Source organism: Myotis myotis, unplaced genomic scaffold (genome assembly GCF_014108235.1).
Source record: "Myotis myotis isolate mMyoMyo1 unplaced genomic scaffold, mMyoMyo1.p scaffold_m19_p_22, whole genome shotgun sequence".
Classification (NCBI taxonomy): Eukaryota; Metazoa; Chordata; class Mammalia; order Chiroptera; family Vespertilionidae; genus Myotis; species Myotis myotis.
In genome coordinates this window covers 6,505,670-6,532,732 of record NW_023416327.1, presented here as the reverse complement: position 1 = coordinate 6,532,732, position 27,063 = coordinate 6,505,670, and the positions used below count along the sequence as shown (strand labels likewise).

Below are 27,063 nucleotides of genomic sequence, written 5' to 3'. Positions count from 1 at the left end.
AGTACATAATCAACAGCAATAACAAATAGCTTTAATCCACAAAAGACGAACACACACCAAAAAGTCAATTACCGTTATTGGGGGGGTGGGGTGAGAGTGGGGTCGGGGGTGGGGCATTACAAAAACATTTTTCCCATGTCCAATTTTCTAGATGAGTACATTACCTTTAATGTTAGAGAAAAGGCTGCCCTGTCACTTTCAAAGTAATTTCACACGTATATGCATATACAGATTTCTAATATGAAACCACAAAAGCCTACATTAACATGTTAACAGTAATAAAGCCAAGATAACATTATGAAAAGCTTTCATCCATATTTTTATTTCTCTATATTTTCTACCTAAAACATCTCCCTTTTATAAACAGAAAAAAAAAACAACAGTCTAGAAGTCATTTAAACTTGTTTTTCAACTGCTTTATTAAACTACCAGAGGCTCAGTGCACAAATTCACGCACCAGTGGGGTCCCTCGACCTGGCCTGCAGGAGCGGGCCGAAACCGGCTCTCCGACATCCCCCGAGGGGTCCTGGATTGCGAGAGGGTGCAGGCCAGGCCGAGAGACCCCACCAGTGCATGATCAGGGCCGGGGAGGGACATGGGAGGTTGGCCAGCAGGGGAGGGACTGTGGGAGGGCTCCAGGGAGTGTTTGGCGTGTCTCGCTCAGTCCCGATTGGCCAGACCCCAGCAGTAAGCTAACCTACTGGTCAGAGTGTCTCTCCCCTGGTGGTCAGTGCATGCCATAGCAACTGGAAAACCGGTTGAATGTCTGCCCCCTGGTGGTCAGTGCACGTCATAGTGAGTGGTTGAGCGGCCTCAGCATATCATTAGCATATTACGCTTTGATTGGTTGAACGAACAACTGGACACTTAACATATTAGGCTTTTATTATATAGGATAATTTTTATACCATAAAATTCACCACTGTAAGTACACTAAAGCTTTCTTGGGGGAAGAAGAGAACAAATTTTAATTTTGCTTACCACCCAGATAAGCAGAGCTAACCAGTGAAATCCAAAGGCCTGAAAGACCTGGACTTCCAAGTGAGATGAGGCGAGCAGTTAAGGGACCCTGCCTCGCCGTGGGTGCGCTCTGCTTTGCTGCAACGAATCGGTGAGGACCTCCCAGAACCCGGAGGGCTGGGTCCACAGCACCTCAGGAAGCCAGAACCCCTCACTCACCCCAGCTCCCAGGCCACAACTCCTGAAAGGCCCACACCACACAGTACCCAGCCCCTCTCCCAAAGTCAGCAGAAATGGGCACCTGCTCCCCACTCTCCTACTGGGGAAAAGAAACCCAGGAAAACGCTGAACTGGTGTCACTAGCAAGGCAGGGGCTTGTCTTGAAGAAAATAACAATGTACTTGGTTGGACTTCCTGTGAAGAAGCATCTTGGATCACAAATGTCACACACCCTCTTGTCCCTTCCACCCCTCCCCGCCCCCCTCTCCCATGCCCTGTGAGCCATGGTGTCATTCATGATAACACACTCACACAGACACAGCAAGACAGGGCACTAGTCTACTCAACTCTCACAAGGAAGGCCCTGCAGGCAAGCGGAGGGGCGGGAGGCGGTGAGAAAGCGCACACACCACACAGGGGATGGATGGGTCCAGCAGGCGGCCAGGCAGAGGCGCTCACTCTGCAGGTCCAGGTTCGTCTCTCTATCTTGTCTCATCCTCTCCCTTCTGAACAAACAGCTGCAGTGACTCCACAGGTAAACTGTGTTCTTCTTTCTAAACAACTGAAGGAGAACAAATCACCAGGGACCCTCGGGGCCAGCCTCAGGGGAACTCAGCACCTTCAGGCACCTGGGAGGGTGACTCATCCTCAGGAAATACCACAAAACATGTTCCGCAACCTAAGTTACCAGCTACTGCTGTTCTCTCAGTTATGGCAAAACACCATACCAAAGACTGTTGTTTTACAAACACCCTTGTCTTCTGAAGGAGAATGCGCAGACCCGGAGGGAGTTCCCACCTGAAGATGTGAGGGTTGAGGGGGCCAAGGACACAAGCTTGCTTGGAATTTCATTTGTTTGGCTCATCTCCCTATCTTTTTTTTTTTTTTTTAAATATATTTCATTGATTTTTTACAGAGAGGAAGGGAGAGGGATAGAGAGTTAGAAACATCGATGAGAGAGAAACATCGATCAGCTGCCTCCTGCACACTCCCTACTGGGTATGTGCCCGCAACCCAGGTACATGCCCTTGACCGGAATCGAACCTGGGACCCTTCAGTCCGCAGGCCAACGCTCTATCCACCTAGCCAAACCAGTCAGGGCTCCATCTCCCTATCTTTATTTCACCCCACACTCCCAGCGGTCGCCAACTGGTGGTCCGTGAGGTCCGAAAGGTTGGGCAGGACGGGGTGGATGGGGGAGGGGTGGGTGGGAGGGCACGTGCTGTAAGAACAGCAGGGTCAGTAGAAAAGTTAGCCAGCCTCACAAAAGGAGGACAACCCGACAGAGTGGATACCACTGCCCAGGCAGCCGGCAGTTCCAAGAGAAGTCCCTGCGTGGCCCTTCACTTCGAGCCGCCGCGAGTCAGCCACCTCCCCTCCTCTTTCTCGTGACTCTTGCAGCTGAGCCCATAAACGCAAATCAGAAAAGCAGTGAATCTAAACTCGAGGAATAAAGAGGTGGGCGTTTTCCCTAGCGCACATCTCAGCATCTTGTATTCATTAGAGGCAGAGTTCCTACACCAGGTCAACAACGATTCAATCCCGCACCTGCTGTGCGGAGAAGCTGCCTGTGTCCGGTGCTCCGCACCCCGCAGGAGAGAGGCGTTCTGTTCTCTCAGCGGCCGCGGGACCGCGCACTGAAAGCAACGAGAAGAAACCAAGGACTCCCACGTGCCGCAACGAGAACGAACTTCCCGAACAAGGCGAAGCGAAAGCAGCCAGACAGCAGCCCCGTGGTTCCCCGCCAACACTCACTCCAGGTACAAACACGCAACCGGCAGCTCTGGGGCGGGAACCAGGACCGAGGGACGGGGTGGGCCAGTGGCCGGGAGAGGCACCAGGGCTTCTTGATCGAACTGCTGGTTCATAAGTGGAGTGTGTTCACTCTGAAATTTACCAAACTTACCACGTACGCACTTTCGTACGCATGTTTTACTTTCTGCACGAAGGCCAGCACACACCACCCTGAGAGCTTCTCCCGGGACTGCCAGCTCCCCGCCCAGCCAGGGGATGTGCAGGAAGAACTGCCCGCCCGAGGGTGTGTGCACATTACAGAAGACAGGGCAGAGGAGGCCTGGCCCAGGCTGCAGGCCGGGAAAAGGCCCTGGGTCTGGCGACAACCGGCAGGGCTCAGGCCGCAGGGCCGCCCGGCAGGCAGGTGCCCATCCAGCCAGACTGCGCCGGCAGAGCTGAGACCCAGGAGAGCAGGCGACCCAGGGACCCACTCCCTTCACCTCACCGCAGTTTTAAATAAAACTTCAACACAAATGATGCTGGAGTTCATTTCAAACCTCAAACACATACTAAACCGGCGGTCGCCAACCTTTCGGACCTCACGGACCACCAGCTGGCGACCGCTGTACTAAACAACATATAATGCCCAAGGTTCAAAGGGACAAGGTAAACCTGTAAAGTGAATGATTAAACAAACAGGAGCTTTGGGGCAGAATACGGTGGTCATGACTTGGGCTGTATCTTGCTGTGTTAGCACGTAGAGTTAAAATCTGGGGCAGTGATTTTCCACCTTTCTCGTTTCACGGCACATAAACTAACTACTAAAATTCTGTGGCACACCAAAAAAATATATTTTTTGCTGATCTGACAAAAAATAGGTATAATTTTGATTCATTGACTCAACAGCTATTGTTGTTAGCTGTTGTCATTTTTTTTACCTGACAATCTAAGGGAAATGATCAGTGCCCCTGACTAAACAGTCAGGAAGGGCACGTTCTAAACCTTCTCTGGGCACACGGTTGAACTCGCTGTAGGGGACAGAGTCAGTCTGTGCCCAGCCGAGATGTAGGGCACAGCGGGGCCGGGAAGAGGGCCTCCCCCTCAGCCTGTGCTCTGGCCAGAGGCTGGGCTTCGGCCCTGCGGGAGCCGAGCCTCCCGCTGCCGAAGCGCCACGCGCCCACATACTGCACATGTGGGAGCTAGAAACCTCGCCCTCACCTAGCCAGCTGTTCCTCTCACTTTGTGTTAGGCCGAGCCCGCTACACGCAGCCCTCTGTTCTACAGGTTACTACACAGGCAGCACAGTGCGTAGGCAGGGATTCTGCCACAGGATGTTTCTCACTTCCTTCTCAGGGTGTGTGCGCATGGGTGGGGGCGCTGAGGTTCTTCAATTAAAGAATTAAAGCTTTTATTCTAAAAGCTCTTTCGCTGGCATGTAAACTTAAGACATCGTGTATGTTCTTACCATAGATTTTCACTGGACATTGAGCAACTAATCAAAGAAGCAATTTCAAGAAGTTTATGACATGGGCAGTTTAGTTTGGCTATGAATCTATACTCGGGTCCTATATAACGATAATTTAAACTAGGAAGCAGTCATTGGAGTAACATTTAGAAAACATGGTTTGGGGTGCTAAGGTCCTTGTAAAGGCTTCACCATTTTAAAAGGTGCAGTGTCAGTGGAATGGGCACAGGACATTTGAGGCCTGTCCTTCCAGCTGCTCTGATTCACCACTTTATCACATCTCATCAGACACAACTAAAAGATTAAAACTTTACTTTTCTGCCCGGCCGGTGTGGCTCAGTGGTTGAGCGTCAACCAATGAACCAAGAGGTCACTAGTTTGATTTCCAGTCAGGGCACATGCCCAGTTTGTGGGTTCAATCCCCAGTGTGGGGTGTGCAGGAGGCAGCTGATGAATGATGTTCCTCTCATTGATGTTTCTATCTCTCTATCCCCTCTCCTTTCCTCTCCATTAAAAAAATCAATAAGAACATGTAATTTTTTTAAGTTTAATTTTCAGATAGTTTCATGAACAAAAGTACATGCACATGGAACACCATCCATCAGCCACATTTCCGCTGCCTGTGCTTCGGGCCTTCGCATGAAGAGAAAGGAAGAAGGGGCATCGCATTTGTCTCCCCGGGTGGCACTGGCCGCTCACTCCACCGGGAGATGCTGCCGCACCAGGTGGCACTGGCCGCTCAGCGTCCGGGAGATGCTGCCGCCCCAGGCACTGGCTCTTGGCTGAGATGCGGCCTCGCGGCAAAGAACAAAGGTCCCGTCACAGGGAGTGTATGCGCTGGGGGCGAGGGGATGAGTGGAGCCATGGGAGACGCAGGTGAGACACACTGTTCCGTAGCACAGCACAGAAGTGGAAAATGGTAAACCTAAGAGCAGATAAGGGCATCGGGAGCAGGAGGCTGCAATTCACTGTGTCGAGGCATGAAGGCGAAGGAGCAGGCAGAGCCATCATGAGGGACTCGCATTCCAGGGAGATACAAGCAGCAAGGGACAGGCCTTCAGGAGGGAGCACCCTGGAGCTGTAGGACAGGGAGGCCCTGTGGGTGGGTGGGGAGAGGGCAGCAGGAGAGGAGGGCTGAGGGAGCCTGAGGGAGAGGCCAATCAAGTGGGGCGCGCAGGCCATGGTAAGAACCTAGCTCAGACTCGGAGCTAAGTAAGGACAGTGAAAGATTCTGATAGGACTTTGTTTCAAAAAGGATCACGAGGCTGCTGCCCAGAGAAGACACTGGTGACCATGCTCGGAGGAAGGCGTGCCTGGAGTGACTGCGCAATCCAGGCAAGACACGAGATATGGGGGTGGGAGAGGCTGTGGCAAAAAGGGGTCGATTCATGTGTGTGACATTTTCTTACAAACTCACAGGCTGTTCTAATTTGTTATGAATTTCAAATACACAGAAGCAGGCAAAACAGTGTATCCAACCCTCCTGTACCTAAGTCTAGATTTTAACAGTTACCAACTTGTGGCCTATTCCCTCCCACCATCCACCACAAGCCGTTATTTTGACACAAACTGGGTATTGTTCAAAACTAGCGCCAACAGGATTTCCTAACAGGCGAGGTGCGTGGTATGCGACAGAGGTGGTCCTGGAGGACTCAAGGCCTTGCGGCCTGAGCAAACAGCCTGGAGTGGCCACCGAGGGCAACACTGCGATGAAACAGGTGTGTGAGGGAGACAGGAACTCGCGGGAGACAGGCTGGCTGTGGGCTCGCAGACATCCGGTTGGAGATGCTGAGCCGCAAGGTTAACTGGCTAGTCCAAGAGCCGGTCCCAAGGCCAGAGACGCTCTCCCCAGAGAGGCCTGCCCACTAGCTGGACCTGAGCTCACACCAGGACCCAGGTGTCAAGAGGGCTCCCTCCACTCTCCGAACAATGAGGTTTACGCTGAACACCTACTTTCCTCCTGGGAGTCTGAACTGTGGGGTACATGCCAGGCAGAGGGTGCTTCTGTGACCAGCTCCGAACAAAACCTGGTGCTGGGTCTCCGAGGAGCCTCCTACTGACTGCGGAGGAAGGAAGCCTGGGGCAGGGACTCCCTGCACCCTGCGCCCTCCCCTTGCTGACGTGCTGTGTGACCCTCCTTTGGACTAAGTCACTGCTGAGTCCTGCAGGCGCTCCAGTGACCAGGGACCTGAGGGTGCCCCTGAACCTCCGACACGCGTCCCTTTCAATAAACTTGGGAATGAGAGCAAGCAAAGTGTCAAGATGAAAACACATCTGTGCACTTAGAGCCCCCAAATTTTTAAATAATAAAGTTGGTGGGGAAGGAGAATGGAACTATTAAAGAACAGTGTCCCTATTTTTAAAGATACCAATTTGGTTATACAAAATGCTGGACGGTTTCTTTTAAGTCAACTATTTATTGTACCAGAAAAACACCTTTCATTCATAAAGTGATGAAACGAAACTAAGAAACGGGGGTGCTCCGCCTGCCTGGAGAAGCCACCAACAGTGGCAGAGGACGGTCCTGAGAGGCGGAGAGGAGAGAAAGCCCTCCACCCACGGAATCCCTCTCCCCCCGGGCCTGGGAATCGTGGGGATTACACAGACTCAGTGTCCAGTAACTGTTTAATGAGTGAATTAGTGCAACTTCATGAACAGCATTACAAACAACAACAGAAACCTGCACCCACGCTGACACCTGCCATTCCCAGGGCCGATGAACCCAAACTGCCTCTGACCAAAGCGGCTCGTCCTGGGTCATGTTTTCAATAAGACTGAATAATATTGTTCCCTGATCCTTTTTAATATTTAAAACTATTGCACCAATCAATAGAGAAAATGTACGATTATAAAGTAATAAAAACATTCTATCACATACACATTAAAATAAGGGCTGTCTCTAATTTATAAAAATGATGTGATGTATATTTTTTTTTGCCAATGCTCAAAGATCTGAATAACTGCAAGCTTACAGAGCATGACAACGAGTTAGCTGCCACATTAAACTCCAGCGGCAGAGCCCCACTGCTGCGCTCCCCAAGGGGACTGAGAGCGAGCTGCACGATGAAGGGAAGACCAGATGCTATTCTGTGACAACTATGAAACTCTGAGCAGGGCATCCCTCTGAACATCGACCACTGGGTCAGTGGTGGGCAGTTACACGGACATGAGCAGGGCAAGGACGACGGGCCAGGTACAGAAGGTCACCAGGTGGACAGCCCCGGGTGCCTAGCAAAGGACACTGTGGGGTGGGATCTCATGCCCTGGGCGACCTTCCTCCCCGAGCATATTACTTTAGACCAGGAGTCCTCAAACTTTTTAAACAGGGGGCCAGTTCACTATCCCTCAGACCGTTGGAGGGACGGACTATAGTTTAAAAAAAAACTATGAACAAATTCCTATGCACACTGCGGCAGAAAAAACACCCGGTGGACCGGATAAATGTTTCCGGCGGGCCGCATGTGGCCCGCGGGCCGCAGTTTGAGGACCCCTGCTTTAGACCCCTGACCTTTCCTCCCCAGAGGTAACATCTAGGCCTCAGTTGTAGTTCACTCCAGGCCCAGAAGAGCAGCAAAACCAGACAAGTGTCCCCACGGCTGACATCAGGCCCAGCTGCACTGGGTAATGACCCCCTGGCACTGACCATCGAGGAGACCTCGATGGAGGACCCAGCGCCTCCCTCCAGGGAGCACACTGGCACCTTCCCCTTCTCCCTCCCTCTCCTTTCAGGTGGGTCACCTTGACCTCCCTCACTCCAAGCTCCAAGGGCCCTTCTTTGACTCTGTAACTTGTTTCCTCAGCCCATTTCTTCTATCACTCATTTCTTCCACTTCTGTGATTTTCTGAATAAATGTTCCTACAGTTGGAATCTTGGCTCTGATTTGTCTCCTAGCCAGAACCCAAGTACCGAGGCTGCTGAGCCCAGGTCCGGTCTGACCCCACCAGTCAGACACCTGGTGCCCTTCCCACCACTGCCAACATGATGGTGACGTGACTCAAGTTGTGAGCCTCAGACTGTCTGGTCATGGCATAGTCGGCAGGATTCTAGAGAAGCCCACCCAGGAGCACCTTGCAGACCCAGGCCCGTGCTGGGTACTAGCTGGGCCCACTGTGCCCCACCAGCTCCTCGCTTTGCATGGATGGACCTGGGTAAGTTTTCCTTGGAATTCCAGATCTCCTTGTTTTAAGGTAAGAGGCTGACTTTCTTTGAGCTGTATTTTTTTAAATCCTCGGGGTGGAGCTAAAGGTTAAGAGTTGAGAGACCCTAGGCTGTAGATAAGAAGTGAGATAACTAAGGAGAGGAGAGGAAACCCTCCCTACTAGGTCTCTTAAAGATCAGGGCTGCTAGGAACATGGAAGGCAGGTCACTAGCCCAACTACTAAAGATGAGAGTTGTGGGGCCAGTTTTCTAGGCACCCTTGTATGGACAGGCATGATGGAGGGGAAGCTAGCTAAGTACGGAGGCCAACAAGCAGGGATGCCTGGCTTGGGACAGGCTTCGTGTAGAGTGGAGTCCACCTGTCTGAGCGGAGTGAGTCCACCGTTACAGTGCCCAGCCACCACTGTGACCGTTGGTAACTGCCCCCAGGGCACAGGGTAGCACTCTACACCCAGATAGCAGGGCATTCCTGTGGAGTGCAGTCTACCTGTCTGAGCAGAGTAAGTCCATCTCCCCATGATAGCCATCATGAAAACCATTGGTAAGCCTACCTCAGGGCATGGGGGATGCATTCCACACCCAAGGTAGCTCCCGGGCAAGAGGGAACCTGCTGTGGTTCTCAGCACAGGGCAGCCCAGAGACTACAGGGGCACTTCTACTCGTGGCTTGGAATACGCCTGTCTCTCCACAGCTGGGGAACAGTCCACAGTGCCTCGAGACACCCAAATTTGACCCTGAATCCCTCAAGCTTCTTTTGCAACATACCCTGGCCCCACTATAAAGTGGGCAATAGAGAGGTTTGGCCAGTTAATGGCACCGTTAAGTTTAATACGACCAAGACCTGTTTTGCCGGTCCCAGGAAAACGGACTGAGGTTTCATATATCCAAGCCTTTATAGCTCTCAGGGATGACCTCAGCTGTATACTACCTGTAATGTAAACTAGATCTCTCTGTAATTGCTGCAGATCCAGGAAGAAAAATATACCCCGGTGGAAAAGAAAAATCTAAAACTGAGGGAATGAATTTGTCAGTCCTTTGAACCCAATTCTTGAGGTATTACAAATGAAGTCTCTACAGGGCCAGAGGTGTGGCTCCAGAATCAACTCAAATCCCACCAAATCTTAACTAAGCCATCTTTTTAAATGCAAGTTTCTGGGAGGTAATCCTCATTAAAAGGAAAAAACCTTAGCCATCTTAGCAGATCAAATTAACTTATTTCAGCTGTTAAACACTGATTGCTAGATAAGTATTAAATTCACCTACTTTTGGCTTCTTTTCTTTTTTTACAGAAAACCTAGAAAATATATTTGAAGCTGTAAGTGAATGTCATACTTTATTAGAAGTACTAGAGGCCTGGTGCACAAAATTCATGCACTCAGGGAGTCCGTCAGCCCAGCCTGCGCCCTCTCACAGTCCAGGAGCCCTGTGATCAATTGCCCCACAGAGGGAGGCCCCACCCACTCGCCGCAGCGCCGCTGGCCAGGTAGCCTGGGCCTCCCTCTGCAGGGCGATCGTGGGGTGATGGCACAGCACCTCGACCAATCGCATCGCACCCACCTTGGCTGGTCTGGCACCAGTGCATGTCAGCCAGTGAGTGTCATAGCGTGGTCATCCAGACAGTCATTCTGCTGTTCAGCCGTTTGGTCAATTTGCATATTACGCTTTTACTATTATAGACTAGAGGCCCGGTGCACAAAAATTTGTGCACTCGGCGGGGACGGGGGTCCCTCAGCCCAGCCTGTGCCCTCTCGCAGTCTGGGACCCCTCGGGAGATAACGACCTGCTGGCTTAGGCCTGCTCCCGGGTGGCAGAGGGCAGGCCCAATCCCTAGGTGCAGCCCCTAGTCGGGCTCAGAGCAGGGCCGATTGGGGAGTTGGGGGCGCCGCCCCCTGTCATACACAGAGCAGGGCGATCAGGAGGTTGTGATTCCACCCTCAGTCACGCTCAGGGTAGGGCCGACTGGGGGGTTGGGGCACCATCCCCTGTCACACTCAAGGCAGGGTTGATGGGGAGGTTGCGGCGCCACTCCCTGTCATGCACAGAGCAAGGCCAATCAGGGGGTTGGGGCATTTCCCCCTGTCAATCACAGAGCAGGGCCCATCAGGGGGGTTGGGGCTCTGTACCCTGTCACGCACAGAGCAGGGCCCATCAGGGGGTTGGGGCGCAGCCCCCTGTCACGCACAGAGCAGGGCCCATCAGGGGGTTGGGGTGCCGCCCTCTATCACCCACAGAGCAGGGCCGATCAGGGGGTTGGGGTGCCACCACTCTCACACTCAGGGCAGGGCCGATGGGGAGGTTATGGCTCTACCCCGTCATACACAGAGCAGGGCCCGTGGGGGGGGGGTGGGGTGGGGGGGGGAGTGGGGTGCCGCACCCTGTCACACACAGAGCAGGGCCGATCAGGGGGTTGGGGTGCCGCACCCTGTCACACACAGAGCCGCAGGGCGATCAGGGGGTTTGGGCGCTGGCCCCTGTCATGCTGATCCCGGTGCCGGGAGGCCTCGCGGCTCCGCTGATCCCGGTGCTGGGAGGCATATTACCTTTTGACTATATAGAGGCCTGGTGCACGGGTGGGTGCCAGCTGGTTTGCCCTGAAGGGTGTCCTGGATCAGGGTGGGGGTCCCCACTGGGGTGCCTGGCCAGCCTGGGTGAGAAGATGATGGCTGTTTGCAGCTGGTCACACACCCTTCAGGGTGGGGGTCCCCACTGGGGTGCCTGTCCAGTCTGGGTGAGGAGCTGAGGACTGTTTTCAGGCTGGGGGTGACTGAAGCTCCCAACTGCTCCTTTTTTTATTTTTTCTTTTTTTATTCTGGGCCAGCTTTAGCTTTGAGGCTTGGCTCCAGCTCTTAGGCCTCCGCTGCTAAAAGTAGGTTTCTGGCCTATGCTTACAATGTTGCGATCCTGCTGGCTGAAGCCCGGCAGGTTTCTGGAGTTTTGTTTAGCTTCTATGTTTGTTACATAGTTGCTTGCAGCTCAGAGGCCTGCAGCGGCAGGCGGGGAACGTTGGAGTCCTCCGTCACTGAAGCAAGCAAGCCTCATGTTAGTTTCAAGCTGCCTGGCTGCCGGCCGCCATCTTGGCTGGCAGTTAATTTGCATATCGCCTTGATTAGCCAATGGGAAGGGTAGCGCTCATACGCCAATTACCATGTTTCTCTTTTATTAGATAGGATGTCTCTTAAAAGTGTGAGTGTTTGCCAATGGAGGAGCCTGTTTCTAGAAGTTATAAAATGTACTCACCAATCTAAAGAATGCTAATAGGTTACTTTTTAGTTGTCACTAAAAAATAAAAACCAAGATTTCTAAAAGTTAAGAATTCTAATTAAGTTGGAAAGAAATTATAAGTTTTGGTAATAGAAATATTTTTTGAAGGAAAAGGAAGAAAGTAAGTTGTTATAAACTGGTTATTTCTGAATGGGTAAAAAATCTTGTGTAAGTTATAGATGATTTGTGAAGAGAAATCTTGAGAAGAAATTATATCAATAAGCTAAATAATAAATTTAATTAAACAAATGAATTTAAAGATAAAAAAAGTAAGCTAATACAGAGTTAGAGTTTGGTTCTTTGCCACTCTTTAAAGCAAACTGGTAAGTTATATATTTTTCTCCCTACATGATCCTTCCAGATTTGGTAATTCTTAACCGTTTGGTAATTCTATAGATGCAAGCGGTGGACCTTTTTAAATTAAATTCAAAATATAATGGCAGCTAACTAGTCAATGAGTGAGTCATGGCAATACATTTCTTTGCATGAATTCAGTAAGACCAGTTTCCAATTGTGGTTTCATTAAACAAGAGACTGACTGGAGTGTCATGTTTGAGAGACAGACCTGGACTCTGGATGTCACCAGAAACCTTAATGAACTGAGATTGACTTTCGAAGCTCATAAAAGCCACTTGGAGAAACTCAGAGGGTTGACTTGAAATGCAGGCAGATAGGGCAGGGGTCCAGTGAAGAACATAGGCAGGGGCAGACACCAACCAAGCAGAAATAATAAAATGTTTCTGGACTCAAAGCGGGAGGCATGGGAAACGGAGGGAGTGCCTACAGCAACAAGGTGTACAAACGCATAGAAACAGAAAGTTCAGCATAGGAACAGAGAAAGGACACATAGAAATGGAAAATTCAGGTCCGTTGCTGGGCAAAAACAATTGAGGGAATCAATCAGATGACGACACAGATAAACATAGAGCAGGCTTGTAGCAAATATATACCCCTGGACAACAGGGCTTTAAGGGGCAGCCCATTATTGGGTCCTCTCCCCTTGCGGGGAGACACAACCCCAGGAAAACACCTTGGCTCACCATTCCGGTTATCAAAATGACCTGGTGCTTTGCTTATTCATATGGCTCATGGCAGGTCTTCCAGGTAAGAAGAGAAGGTTGCTTTCCTGGGGGATGGCAAAGGAAGAGCCTCAAGACATCTTTGGGGACCTCAAGAAATTGAGGAATTCCCCCAAGCCTATAGGTATTGCAGACAAACCTAGTTGCAGGCAACTAGGAGGCTCAGCTTTTTTGCCCTGAGGGGCTAACTAAAGCTTAATCATGGGATTCCAGGAAAGCAGATTTAAAAGAGCCTAGACCAGTGGTCGGCAAACCACGGCTCTCGAGCCACATGCGACTCTTTGGCCCCTTGAGTGTGGCTCTTCCACAAAAAACCATGTGCGGGCCCGCACGTACAGTGCGAATGAAACTTTGTGGCCCATGCGCAGAAGTCGGTTTTCGGGCTGGGCGAGTCTATTTTGAAGAAGTGGCGTTAGAAGAAGTGGGGGGTGTCGGTCGGTCGGTTGGTCAGTCGGGCGACGGGAAATGTGGCACAGGCGGGCCGCGGGATATGCAGCGTGGGGGAGGCGCGCGCCATTCATGCACGAGTTGAGTGAGCCAGTCAGTCAGCAGTCTCATTGTGCAGTGGTTAGTGCTAGTCGCGTCCGCAAGTCACGAGCGGGTGACAAAAGTACCTACTTGAAGCATAAAGTTACCTGTATTTTTCCAACCAGCTGCAAATACTATAGGTATTTTTGTCGTCAATTTAAGAATTGTAGTTATTTTGTGATGGTGGCTTTATTATTATAAAATGAAACATTTTTTTAGGTATGTTGAGATGGCTTGGACATATAGAGAGGATGAACGAAAGGAGATGGACGAAACAAGTATACAAGATGAGTGTGGATGGGAGAGTTGGAAGGGGTCGACCTCAGTGAACATACCTCAATCAGATTGAGGACGTTTTTAGCAAAGGCCAGCTTAGGAGTACCCTAATTAAGTTAATAACAATGTACCTACCTATATAGTTTAAGTTTAAAAAATTAGGCTCTCAAAAGAAATTTCAATCGTTGTACTGTTGATATTTGGCTCTGTTGACTAATGAGTTTGCTGACCACTGGCCTAGACAATCAATTGCTATTCTCATTGTGTTTATGCAAATAACCAGGCCAAATTGAAACTGGACTTAATGCAGTAAATAAATTGGTCTTAATTTGGCTCTCTAATAAAAATGAGGGTGATTTTAGGGGAAAATTATGTTTCAAAGGAATCTATAATGTAGATATGAAGATTAGAGTCCAGTTCAATTCATTGTCTTCAAAATTTTATTCTTCACCTATAAATTAAACTGGACCCTGAATTTTTCTAGTTTTCTTAAATTTTGGCTACAACCTCCAAACTAATGTTTCATTTTTCTTCCATCATTTGACCTGGAATTATTAGGACTAAAATGCTTATCTTTCACTGCACCATTCTTCATAATACTTGTTGTTCTGCCTTTTGCCCCAATAATATTAAAATTTATAACAGTTTGTTTCCACCAGGTATCAAACTCTACTTGCACTCAGGGAATACCACCCTAGACATCATTGCCACCTCCTGCCATGCCCAGGTCTAGTCATCCCTCAGACAGAGAGCAAGGATCTCTTGGATCCGAAAGAAAACATCATCCCTCTTCAGTAGGAAGCAGCTACCGAGGACACCCTGTACCCCTTTTCTTTGAAAGAATTCAGAGCCAAGATCCTTGAAGGGGGATGTGGTAGGCATTAGACAGACATGAGCAGGGCAAGGACGACAGGCCAGGTACAGAAGGTCACCAGGTGGACAGCCCCGGGTGCCTAGCAAAGGACAACTGTAGGGTGGGACCGCATCCCCTGGGCGACCTTCCTCCCCGAGCATATTACTTTAGACCCCTGACCTTCCCTCCCCAGAGGTAACATCTAGGCCTCAGTTGTAGTTCAGCTCCAGGCCCAGAAGAGCAGCAAAACCAGACAAGTGTCCCCACGGCTGACATCAGGCCCAGCTGCACTGGGTAATGACCCCCTGGCACTGACCAATCATGGAGACCATGACCCTGAAAGGACACGCCTGGAAAGCTACTGACTGTTCTACTGAGATCTTTCTTTCCTGGGACCTCCCCTAAGGTCTCTACCCTAAAGCCCTAAGACGGAGGACCCAGCGCCTCCCACCCAGAGCACACTGGCACTTTCCCCTCCTCCCTCCCTTCCCCCTCCCCCTCCTTTCAGGTGGGTCACCTTGACCTCCCTCACTCCAAGCTCCAAGGGCCTTTCTTTGCCTCTGTAACTTGTTTCCTCAGCCCATTTCTTCTACCATTCATTCTTCCACATCTGTGACTTTCTGAATAAATGTTACAGCTTAAGTCTCGGCTCTGAATTGTCTCCTAGCCAGAACTCAAGTACTGAGGTTGCTGAGTCTGACCCCACCTGTGTAACACTTGGTGCCATTCCCACTGCCCCCATCGTATCCATAATAATAAACGCGTAATATGCTAATTAGACCAGATGTCCAGAAGGATGAAGCTGGGGCTGCAAGGGAAGCCCAGGTCCCAGGTGCCAGGTGCCAGAGGGAAGCCAGTGCCAGCAGCTGGGGGAAGGAAGGCCTACTCTTGCACGAATTTCATGCATTGGGCCTCTAGTCCATAAATAAAATGAAGACTTTCCAACGTGAAAAACACAAATGCCTGAGGAATACGCTAACTTACTCTGAACCTTCCTCTCTTTATTTACTTAGAAGACAAGGAGAGAATAGGAGAATTTTTATATTTTGTAAGCTTCTGGTTACATTCTTAAATTAGAATAAATTAATCCAAAATAGAAATACATTCTACCCCTGCCAAAACCAAAAGAACTAATCACATCATCACTAGCATAGCTGTTTTTTAAATACTTTATCAGGTACCTGTTTGTTGAGCAATTATATTACTTTGGGGGGAAGATGAATAAAAGGATTCAGAAAAAGAGAGAGAGGAGTGATACCTTCGGAAAGGCCTGGGTCCTGGGGCCCGCCTTTGTTCTTGGAGGATGTGATGTTATCTGCCTCCGAGGTTGCTGCATGAATTCGAGCAGGTGTCTTTGTGATGCAGGAACTAGTCCTTAAAAAACTCTGATTCACTCCATCCACTCTACACTTTATAGCCAGTAAGTCTTTACCACTTAAAATTACTTCTATTTTTAAAATTTTTTAAAGTTGATTTGACAGAGAGAGAGGAAGAGGGAGAAGAAGGGGGAAGGGGAGAGAGGGAGGGAGGGAAGGAGAGGGAGAGGGAGAGAGATATTTGCTGTTCCACTTACTTATGCATTCATTGGTTGCTGCTCCTTATATGTGTCCTGACTGGGGATCAAACCAGGACCTTGGTGTATGGGGACAATGCTCTAACCAACTGAGTCACCCAGCCAGGGTGAGATTAATTCTAATATCTAGTGAATTGTTTTCAAAAGAAGATATTAGAAACAGTACAAAGCTTACTCTGGCTCCTTAGTAAAAGGCTGTATGTTTATCCTAGTCTATACCGGGTGTTCTCAATGCGGGAGCAGTCACCTAGGGGCACAGGATGGTTCTTGGAGGTGGAGGGAAAGCCTACTGCTTACATGTATAAAGCGTAAAGAAATGCCTGCCGGCTCAGCGTTCGAGCAGCGACCTATAATCTAGTAAGTCGAGGTTTGAGTCCTGATCAGGGCACATGTCCAATTGCGGGCTTGATCCCCAGTGTGGGGCGTGCAGGAGGCAGCTGATCGATGATTCTCTCATCATTGATGTTTCTATCTCTCTCCCTTCCTTTCTGAAATCAATAAAAAAATTTATACACACACATACAATACATGAACAGATATACTAGAGAGAGTCTAAAATTTTCATGGGGTGACTAGGAAAAAATATCTTAAAAGGATTCTTCTTAGGGAGATGATAATGAAAATAAGGTTAAGAAACACTGTGGTATTCTATGAGAGTACACTGAAACTGTTAGTTCTCAACATCATTTCATACTTTCCAATTAAAATAAATCAAAATTCAACCCATTTCTAACTTGTTTTAAGAACTTTTCTCCAAGGACTTGTACCAATATTAAAAATAAAGATGTACAACTTGGGACCTTTACTCCATCCACAGAAAGACTGAGTAAAGAAGACAATACAAATTAGTAAGTTGAAATTAAAGAGCAAGATCATTTAAATTTAGAAGTTACCTCAAGTAAGGAAATTCAGCATTCCACTATCTTGGCACATCAGTTTCCCTCTCAGTAGACATGAAAGAGAAGGTAGTTTGTTAAGACAGGGAGAAAGCAGAGAAAGATGGAAAGAAGGAACAGCTGGGTCAGGAGACACCCACTGTGGTTCTCACTGGTGCAATGAGGGCTCCCCCACAACCATGAGTGGGCCTGTGGCAAGCTGCCAGGTCCAAGCAAGGGCAAGAGAAAGAGCCGCCAGTTGCCTGCAATGGAAGAAGCCAGTACCAAGCAATGAGGCCTGCAACATGTAACTGGCCTCTAGGAACAATAGGTCACAAGGTCCGGCGATCTCTCCCTCCCTTCCTTTTGTTCTTATTTTCAGTCTAGACAAGAAGGGCACATTCATGACACTGTGCTCCTCCCACTGAAAGGTGGTGAAACTGCTAAGCCTCACAGGCCTCGCTTTGTAAACTGGAGTCAGCTTGTTTCCCTCCGGCTAGCCACAGCATGAAACACCCGAGAGCAAGAAAGGTGTCCCGCTCCTCTGTGGGCCCAGCTGGGTCAGCACCAAAGGGATCCGCCAGCGGTGATGTGCACTGCTTGGCATGAGGCCGCTGCTGCTGTGGCTCTTGCCTCACTAATGTGAGGACAGGCTGCAGGGTGCAACAGCAGAGCACACTTGCTGGCCACCCTTGACAACCCAAAGTGGAGTCACTGTCAGCCAAGACAGTATGTCAATTGTATGTCAAGAATGAGGTCTAACAGGAACGCCCTTAGGAGGGGACCAGAACCCAAAACACAAGGCTGGACACTGGGATAAGGACGCCACTGACCTCCACCCTTGGTGGGCATAGAACTCAGAGCTCCCACCACCTGGCCTCAAGCTTGGCTGTGCACGGGTCACACCTAGAGCCCCGCTGGACTTCCACTCCACGGGCGCGGGTCCCGCTGGGGCTGCCTCTGCAGCGGACACCGCCAGTGACCAGGACTTTGTGCCAGAAGCTCCCCTCTCTGTGTGTACCCTGTGTGTGACTACTGCTTACAGGAGGTCTCCCCTAATAAACGTGGCCCTGCAGAAGGACACAGCGGTGGTGCGACTCCTTTCGGGGATGCTCCCTGCTCAGGACACAGGCAGAGGCCTGGGCTCTTACTGGCTGTTCTAGGCAAGGCCGGATTTTTATGCAGCTTTTATACCCATACCTCTAGGAGCACAATGCAAGAAAGGTGGAAGGTACCCAGTAAAATCTGCTGGCTGGTTCCCTGCACCCCAACAGGCTTCAGGCCCCGCATCCCCTGTCCTCCAAGGTATATCTCACAATTACCAATCACACACATTTTGTTCACGAAACTAAGAGAGAGTCAAGGTCCATCCATCCTTTACGGTCCAGATAAAACCAGCTCTTTCAACATACCTACTTAGACCCCAATGTTTGAAATTGTTGATAGTTTCAAAGAGTCAGTAGATTGAGACGCAAAGATCTGGGTTCTAATCCCTGAACTCTAATTAGCAGTATCCTCCTGAACAGAGGTGGTGGGACTCTGAGCTAGAATTCCTCACTCCTAGACAGGAGGCGGCCTATGATCTAAGGTACCACTGAAGTCAGGGTTTTCAAATGTGAGGGAGCATTCAACCCCTAGAGAGCTTGTTACAGCCCAGATTGCTGGGCCCCAACCCACAATTTCTACTATAGCATCAGGGTGAAATCTGAGACCTGCATTTCTAACAAGTTCCCAGGTTGAGAATCTAAAACTTTAACCCCTTCCTATGCCCAAAGGCCTAGTGGAGGGAAGACCCCAAAGCAGCCAGAACACTGGCTTCATGCAGCGCTCCCACCCAGGTGAGAGCTTGGGTGAAACACCCCAGACAGCACCACCCCACTCCCAGTCAGCCGCTGCTCTCTCTGCAACACCCCAGAAATGAGTGGCCCCAATAGCAAGCCCACAAAAGGGCATCACAGCTGCATGTAGCACTTGGGCAGGAGAGGGTCTGTCAGCAGGACGATCCAGCCTAAACTTCTCTCAGTTGTTCATCAAAATACACACCTGTTTATGTAGTTTTGATTTGTGAACCATCTAAAGTACTTACACATTCAGAAATTAAACTAAGTCAGGAGAAAAAAGCAAACCCTACAAATGCACAATACAGAAACTCAATCTAGCTACACATCAAACTGCTAAACCTCACAGAGAAAAGAATTACTTCATGTAGCTTCTGAACACAGCACTGTGTAACATACATTGCAGACAGAAAGAACTTCAGGGAAATCTTAAGCTTCATGTCTGCTGATAAGTAGTACCACTGTTATTCAAATTCTTGAAAGGACTTTAAAATAAAGCAAATAAGTAAATGCATTACTTTATTATGAACCAGTTTTTTATATAAAGTATACAAGACTTTAAAAACTAAGGAAAAACTGATTTTTGAAAAGTGTATTTTCACACTGTCTACTGAAAGGACCTAGCAGCATAACACCTCAGCAGCAATGAGCACACATAGCATTCAAACGCTGGTTGCTAGCCTGGCCAGTGTGGCTCAGTGGCTCAGCATCGACCTATGAACCAGGAGGTCACGGTTCGATTCCCAGTCAGGGCACATGCCTGGGTTGCAGGCTCAATCCCCCATAGGGAGTGTGCAGAAGGTAGCCGACCAGTGATTCTCTCTCGTCATTGATGTTTCCACCTCTCTCTCTCTCTTCTTTTCTGAAATCAACAAAAATGTATTTTTTTTAAAACCCACACCACACAAACATACGCACTCTGAAGTTGAGGAAATCTGTGGCTGGTGCCTTGCCTGTTCTGGCCTGCCTGCGGAAGGCACAAGTAACCACACAGTAACATGCAGCCTTGTTTGTTACAAACTCACAGTGGAATCCAAGTCAAATGCTTATCTTATAAACTCACTCACTTGTCTTGCCTTGTTTTGTTCATGGACTTTAATTATAATATTGTACTACTAGAGGCCCAGTGCACGAAATTTGTGCATGAATGGGGTCCCTAGGCCTGGCCGGTGATCAGGGCCGATCGGGGCCACCTCACCCAGTCCTGATCGGGGAGGGCTGATCAGGGTCAGGCCAATCACGTGCGTGTTATTGCCACCTCCCTGCATTCCGGGGGTGGGCAGAGCCTGCGGTGACAACAGAAGCGACAGAACAAAGGGGCTGTCGTTGGTGGGCACTCCCAGGATTCGGGGCCTGCCAGCTGGGGGAAGGGACCAGGGGAGGTTGGCTGGCCATGGAAGGTTGGCTGGCCACAGGAGGTTGGCTGTGGGAGCACACTGACCACCAGAGGACAGCTCCTGCGTTGAGCGTCTGCTCCCTGGTGGTCAGTGTGTGTCATAGTGACTGGTTGACTGGTCATTTGGTCACAAAGGTCACTTAGATTTTTACATATTATAGATATATATATAGACTAGAGGCCTGGTGCACAAAATTCATGCGGGAGGGGGTGGAGGAGGGGTTCCTTAGCCTGGCCTGCACTCTCTCCAATCCAGGACCCCTCGGGGGTTGTCCCACAGGGATCAGGCCTAAACCGGCAGTCAGACATCCCTCTTGCAATCCGGGACTGCTGGCTCCTAACTGCTCGCTTACCTGCCTGCCTGATCGCCCTTAACCACTCTACCTGTCTGCCTGCCTGACTGCCCCTAACTGCCTCTGCTTGCTGGCCTGATCGCCCCCTAACTGCACCCCCTGCTGGCCTGGTCACACCCTAATTGCCCCCCTGCCAGCCTGGCCACCCCCTAACTGCTCCCCTGCCAGCTTGGTCACCCCCTGACTGCTCCCCTGCCGGCCTGCCTGATCACCCCTAACTGCCTCTACCTACTTGCCTGATCACACCTAACTGCCTCTGCTTGCCAGCCTGGTTGCCCCCTAACTGCCCCCCTGCTGGCCTGGTCACCCCCCTGCCAGCCTGGTCACCCCCTAACTGCCCCCCCCGCTGGCCTGGTCACTCCCTAATTGCTCCCCTGCCAGCCTGGTCGCCCCCTAACTGTCTGGAAGGAAGTCAGACATATGGAATATGTCTGGTTGACCCGGTCTGATTAGCATATTACCCTTTTATTAGTATAGAAGATAGTTATACCACTGGGGGGAAACTGGGTGCAGGGTGCATAGGACCTCCTTATATACTTTTGTGCTAATTCATGTGACTCTACAATTATTTCAAAAACAAAACAACACATTCTAGATCTCATGTTCTGGTCTTGCCCAGCTTGAACACAACCTTAACCTGCTCCTGAAACCCTTCCCACAACCAATCATATAAATGACATGCTTTCTTCAAAATCCTAAAGATAATCAATTCTTAAAAATGTTAAAAACTGAGAAGCAATATAAAGAGACTAGAGGCTCGATGCAGGAAATTCGTGCATGGGTAGGGTCCCTAGGCCTGGCTGGCAATCAGGACCGATCGGGACCTTCCTTCCCCTGGCTGCTGGCTGCCGGGTGGGGCCATCCTTCCCTGGCTGCTGGCTGCCAGCCAGGACCTTCCTTCATTCTGCGCCAACCCCTGGTGGTCAGCACATGTCATAGCGAGCAGTTGAACTCCTGGTCAGTGGAACTCCAGAGGGGAAAATTTGCATATTAGCCATTTATTATATAGGATCTTTACATCTCTTGCAAATAAATGCCTCTCTTCCAGATCTCTTGGTTTCCTATCGTTCCTAACACCTAGCCCCGGGGCGAGATATGAATGCTCTGCTGGCTTTGTGTTCTGGGTCCAGGTCCATAATCAAAGCAGGTGAGGTGTAGCCACTTGGGAGCAAATCCACTCGGGACTGTTGAGGCCGAGCTGGGCGGAGAGCGGCCCTACACCCACCTCCCCACACCGCTGCTTCTCTGGGCTTCAGAGCCGAAGGAATAAGAGGAGCCTGGTAACTGCCTCTCAATTTCACTTAAGGAACTGACTCAAGAATCGGTGATTTTTCCCAAAAATAAGCATTCACAAAGTTTTGTGACAAAATTGAGAAGTCTAAAACCATGCCGAATCCGCTCTCCTCCTGATGGAGCTGAAACCTGAAACATTTCAGTAGTCAGGAATTTGCTCCCAGGTCTGACCCAAGCCAATGCCTACAACTTCGCAGGACTGCCAAGAGGCCCTCGATGGGGGTCAGGCAAGGGCAGGTTTCCTGGGGTGCCAGCTGCACGATGTCCTCTACCCACACTGTGCCCCAAGCGACAGCACAGAGGTCACTGCGTGGACACAGGACGGAGAGGTCAGGACAGTAAACGCTTGATTGAGTTTCAATTTGTTCTCAAGACCACCATTTGGTGTCCATTTCTCCCAGCACATGGGTTGCGCATAATTATTTTTAAAGGAGTCCTGAAAATGCATTTTTCCAACATTGCCTGATTTTTTGTATACGACTCAGCAGCAGTGGACAAAGGCGTCTACTGCACACAGCTGTGCGGTTTGGAGCTGTGCTCACAGATAATAGGAAGCCAGCCGAGCACCACAGTGGTTGTGTGTGTGTGTGTGTTTGGGGGGGGGCGGGAGTGTAAGAATTTAACTCTCCTTGATATGTTCTTATGTTTTACACGTTTTTTAAACAGTGACCACGTCCTGCACACGTATAACCAGAGCCAGGCCTTGTGAGGAGGACACAGGGAAGACCCGCCTCACTGCGAGGGGAAGGAGCTGGCCAGGCAGCCACAGCCGCCAACAGCCAGGCAGCACCGGGGAAGTGAGGAAAATACCAGTCTCAGGACTTCCAGATGCTTCAAAAACTCTGAATGGTGACAGTTACGGTGGCACTCATCAGTCTGCCAGGACACAAGTCTGCCAAGATGTGTGTTAACAAATGTCACGGAGCACGGGCTCCGGCCACATGGCCTCCCAGGGCGGTGCCAGCGCCAGGCACCGAAGGCGGAGGAGACGGGCATTCTAGTCACAGCGAGCCCCGCACAAGATAACTCGACTTTTGTACTTAAATTACAGTCAGAATTTGCCACTCTTTAACATAATCTTAAAAGTCATATCTAATTGGAAAGCATCCATTTCCCATGAGCTGGACACCAGGAAGGACCCTGCACACAGCAGACCCACATCCCCATGAGCTACCAGGGCCCTGCACACAGCAGACCCACATCCCCATGCGCTACCAGGGCCCTGCACACAGCAGAGCCACATCCCCATGCGCTACCAGGACCCTGCACACAGCAGAGCCACATCCCCATGAGCTACCAGGGCCCTGCACACAGCAGACCCACATCCCCATGAGCTACCAGGACCCTGCACACAGCAGAGCCACATCCCCATGAGCTACCAGGACCCTGCACACAGCAGACCCACATCCCCATGAGCTACCAGGACCCTGCACACAGCACACCCACATCCCCATGTGCTACCAGGGCCCTGCACACAGCAGACCCACATCCCCATGAGCTACCAGGGCCCTGCACACAGCAGAGCCACATGCCCATGAGCTACCAGGACCCTGCACACAGCACACCCACATCCCCATGAGCTACCAGGGCCCTGCACACAGCACACCCACATCCCCATGTGCTACCAGGACCCTACACACAGCAGACCCACATCCCCATGAGCTACCAGGACCCTGCACACAGCAGACCCACATCCCCATGCGCTACCAGGACCCTGTACACAGCAGAGCCACATCCCCATGTGCTACCAGGACCCTGCACACAGCAGAGCCACATCCCCATGCGCTACCAGGGCCCTGCACACAGCACACCCACATCCCCATGTGCTACCAGGGCCCTGCACACAGCACAGACCCACATCCCCATGTGCTACCAGGGCCCTGCATACAGCACAGACCCACATCCCCATGTGCTACCAGGGCCCTGCATACAGCACAGACCCACATCCCCATGTGCTACCAGGGCCCTGCACACAGCACAGACCCACATCCCCATGCGCTACCAGGGCCCCGCACACAGCAGAGCCACATCCCCATGCGCTACCAGGGCCCTGCACACAGCAGACCCACATCCCCATGAGCTACCAGGACCCTGCACACAGCAGAGCCACATCCCAATGCGCTACCAGGGCCCTGCACAGCAATCAGTGCTACAAGGGCCTCTAGCCAGTCGACCACACAATGGCACTTTTCCATTGCAAAGTCTCCTTATCCTCTTTGGCAGAGAAAAGAGCAGTCACCTCACAGAGCACCACACCTCACACTGTGGAAGCTCTGTCCCTGTCGGCAGCCGAGACCACGGTGCTCTCCGCCTCTCCCGAGATCACGCCTGTACCAGTACACCTGAGACCAAGTCAGCCACGTCTTCCTCGTAGACCCGATTAGGGCAGATCGGGGCTTGATTTAAAAATGCCCCAAGTCCCCAAGGCTGCTGGTTAACTCTCTCTAGAATATGTGATGGTAAACCTTATTCAGAATTAAACAAGTTATAAGAAATCATGAGAATGTGAAGTAAAATTTCTGGTGAAAATACAGCTGACCCTTGAACAACATGGGGGGGCTATAGGTTAGGGGTGATGACCACTGAAAATTGCTTATAACTTTTGACTCCCCAAAAACTTAACTGCTAATCGCCTACTGTTGACCAGAAGCCTAATTAACACATACTCTGTGTACTGTGTGTGCTACATACTGTATTCTTTTTTTTAAAAAATATATTTTATTGATTTTTTACAGAGAGGAAGGGAGAGAGATAGAGAGTCAGAAACATCGATGAGAGAGAAACATTGATCAGCTGCCTCCTGCACATCTCCCACTGGGGATGTGCCCGCAACCCAGGTACATGCCCTTGACCGGAATCGAACCTGGGACCCTTCAGTCCGCAGGCCGACGCTCTATCCACTGAGCCAAACCGGTTTCGGCTACATACTGTATTCTTACAACTAAGTAAGCTAGAGAAAAGAAGATACTAAGAAAATCATAAGAAAACACATTTAACATATTTATTGAAAAAAATCTGCATATAAGTGAAACCGCACAGTCCAAACCCATGTTGTTCAAGGGTCAATAGTAACTTAAGACAGAACGGATTTAGTCACGATGACCCATGGCTATTTAAGCAGGAACTATGACTCAGCACATGTATGCACACAGGCACACGCGGAGGGAGGCCCTCCCTTTCTGTGGAGTTGGCTTATCCTTCCACCTACAGCTACACAGCAAACCCCACGTGACCATTTTAAGAACTATTTTTTGCTACTAAATTTTGCCAAAAATCTGCTCAGCGTTCTAGCAGATGTTTCTGTTTTCAATCCTCTGGGAACTGGCTGGACCTGTTTTCTTCCCCGTGTTAAAAATAAAAGAAATGGCCCAAATGTGGCCCTGTACCCCAGAGAAGCTCCCCTCCCCCACAGCCTGACTCTCTCCCATTTATGTGACTTTCCCATCCCCTCTCAAATCTCGTCTTTTCCACTAGAAGATGTTTCCAATTATGGTCCATTATGCTGCCAAGGCTGACATCACTCAGAGGTGTGTGTTTGTGTGTGTTTTTAAGAAAATGCTACTGATTGTTAGTTACTTGGGGACCATCTGCACAATTTAGCCCGCTGTTGTGCTGGGTGTTATGGCCCCACAGTGTCGTGGCAACGTCACAGGAGGGCAATGTGCTCAAGATTGATTCTCCAAACAGAACAATGCTCTTCCACTGGGAGGGCGGGGTCCCTGACTGCTCCCTCCCGGTTTAGGTAAGTATGTGTGTGACCCCATCTTACCTCAGTAACATCCATAACTTTGATGGCCGCCAGCTGACCTGTTTTAACATGTCGACCCTGAAAAACAGAGGAAAGAAAGATAATTGGCACCACTGTTTTGCACAATCACTAGAACAGAATGTTGGTGCTTCAACAAATCAGTTCTTCTATATTTTTTTCCAAAAAAATACTGATGAAATAGACCATGCTTTCCAATAGAACAATATCGTTGCTAATACCAATGAACCACACGTGATAAACAGAACAATGGAAACAAATGAGTTTTGATAAGTTTCCCTTTTTTTTCCAGGGTTTAATTTCTGTATTGTTACCTCTCAATCCAAGCAACTTAAATGTTCTTCTATACATCAGGTTGAGCACTCAAAAAAGAAATTGACAAAAAAACAAACAAAAAACACCTCCCTGTGTGTACTGCCGAAATGAACAGTCCTTTTTCCCCAGTGGAGCTCCCAACACCACTATTTGACTTCAAGGAGTTAATCTGAGAGTCTTCCTTGAAGGTTCGCGCACCCCAGTGCGGAAAGGCTGGGAGAGAGCCCCCCAGAAGGAAGGGAGTGCAGGGGCGGGGCGGGAGGGCGCATGCTGAGGCCTTTGCACAGCTCTGTGGTAATTCCGGACCTAGAACCTAAAAATGTGTCATCCACTTATATCACTAGGCATTTCTATTTTTTTAATCGGTATTGTTGAAAGTATTACATATGTCCCTTTTTCCCCCATTGTCAGTAGGTATTTCAAATTCGGTCATTCTCCCCTCACCAGGGCAAGGCTACTGGATCAATTCCTGTGCGTCTCCCTCCTCTCTGCACCCTCTGCCCTGGTCGGTCATTTCCCAGCTGAGCAGCAAAGAGCCCACGGTACCCTGACCACCTGCGACTTGAGAGCTTGGTGAGGAACGGTCCCCAGCCTGCCACCGGGAAGGCACGGCAAGAGCCCTGTGTCCCAGGGCCCTCTCTGTGGCCCTGGATGGAGCACTGGGACACTTGAGCTTGAGCCTGAGGAAAGCTCTCCCTTTATTCTGGAGAATTCTGGAAAATTTACATAGGAACTCAAGTTCTTACTCGGTCAAAACACCAACCTGTGAAAATGAGCCATGGTCATGGGGAGCCCCGCGATGGCCCATTGCCCTGTAGTTCACAGCAGGACAGGTGCCCGGATAGGGGCGACCCTCGTACATACAGGCAACCAGGGCCCACCTGCCCTCAGGCCAGGCCCAGAGCTCCCCAGCACGCACTCCTGCAGGCACTGCGACCTGCCCTTCCCCACGCCTGCCCTCCTGGCTCCTGCAGCATTGTCCTGTGAATGGGGCCCATCTGCAGTTCAGGCGATCTGCAGTTCTGCTTGAGGCGCAGGGAGATCCAGAGTCGGGCACAGGGAACCCTGCCTTCTCGCCCTGCAGGCCTGCTGTGCCGCCTGCCCAGCCTCAACAGACCTG

At 50.2% G+C, this 27,063-nt stretch overlaps 1 protein-coding gene across 50 annotated transcripts in view; it reads right to left on the bottom strand.

Moving 5' to 3' along the window:
• MAP4K4 (mitogen-activated protein kinase kinase kinase kinase 4) overlaps positions 1-27,063 on the bottom strand; it is a 196,224-nt gene that overhangs the window by 81,985 nt on the left and 87,176 nt on the right. For all 50 annotated transcript variants that reach the window (XM_036355263.1, XM_036355265.1, XM_036355264.1 and 47 more), the window contains exon 3: positions 25,632-25,688. In XM_036355263.1, coding sequence (XP_036211156.1) covers positions 25,632-25,688 — 57 coding nt within the window. The remainder of the gene's footprint in view (positions 1-25,631; positions 25,689-27,063) is intronic.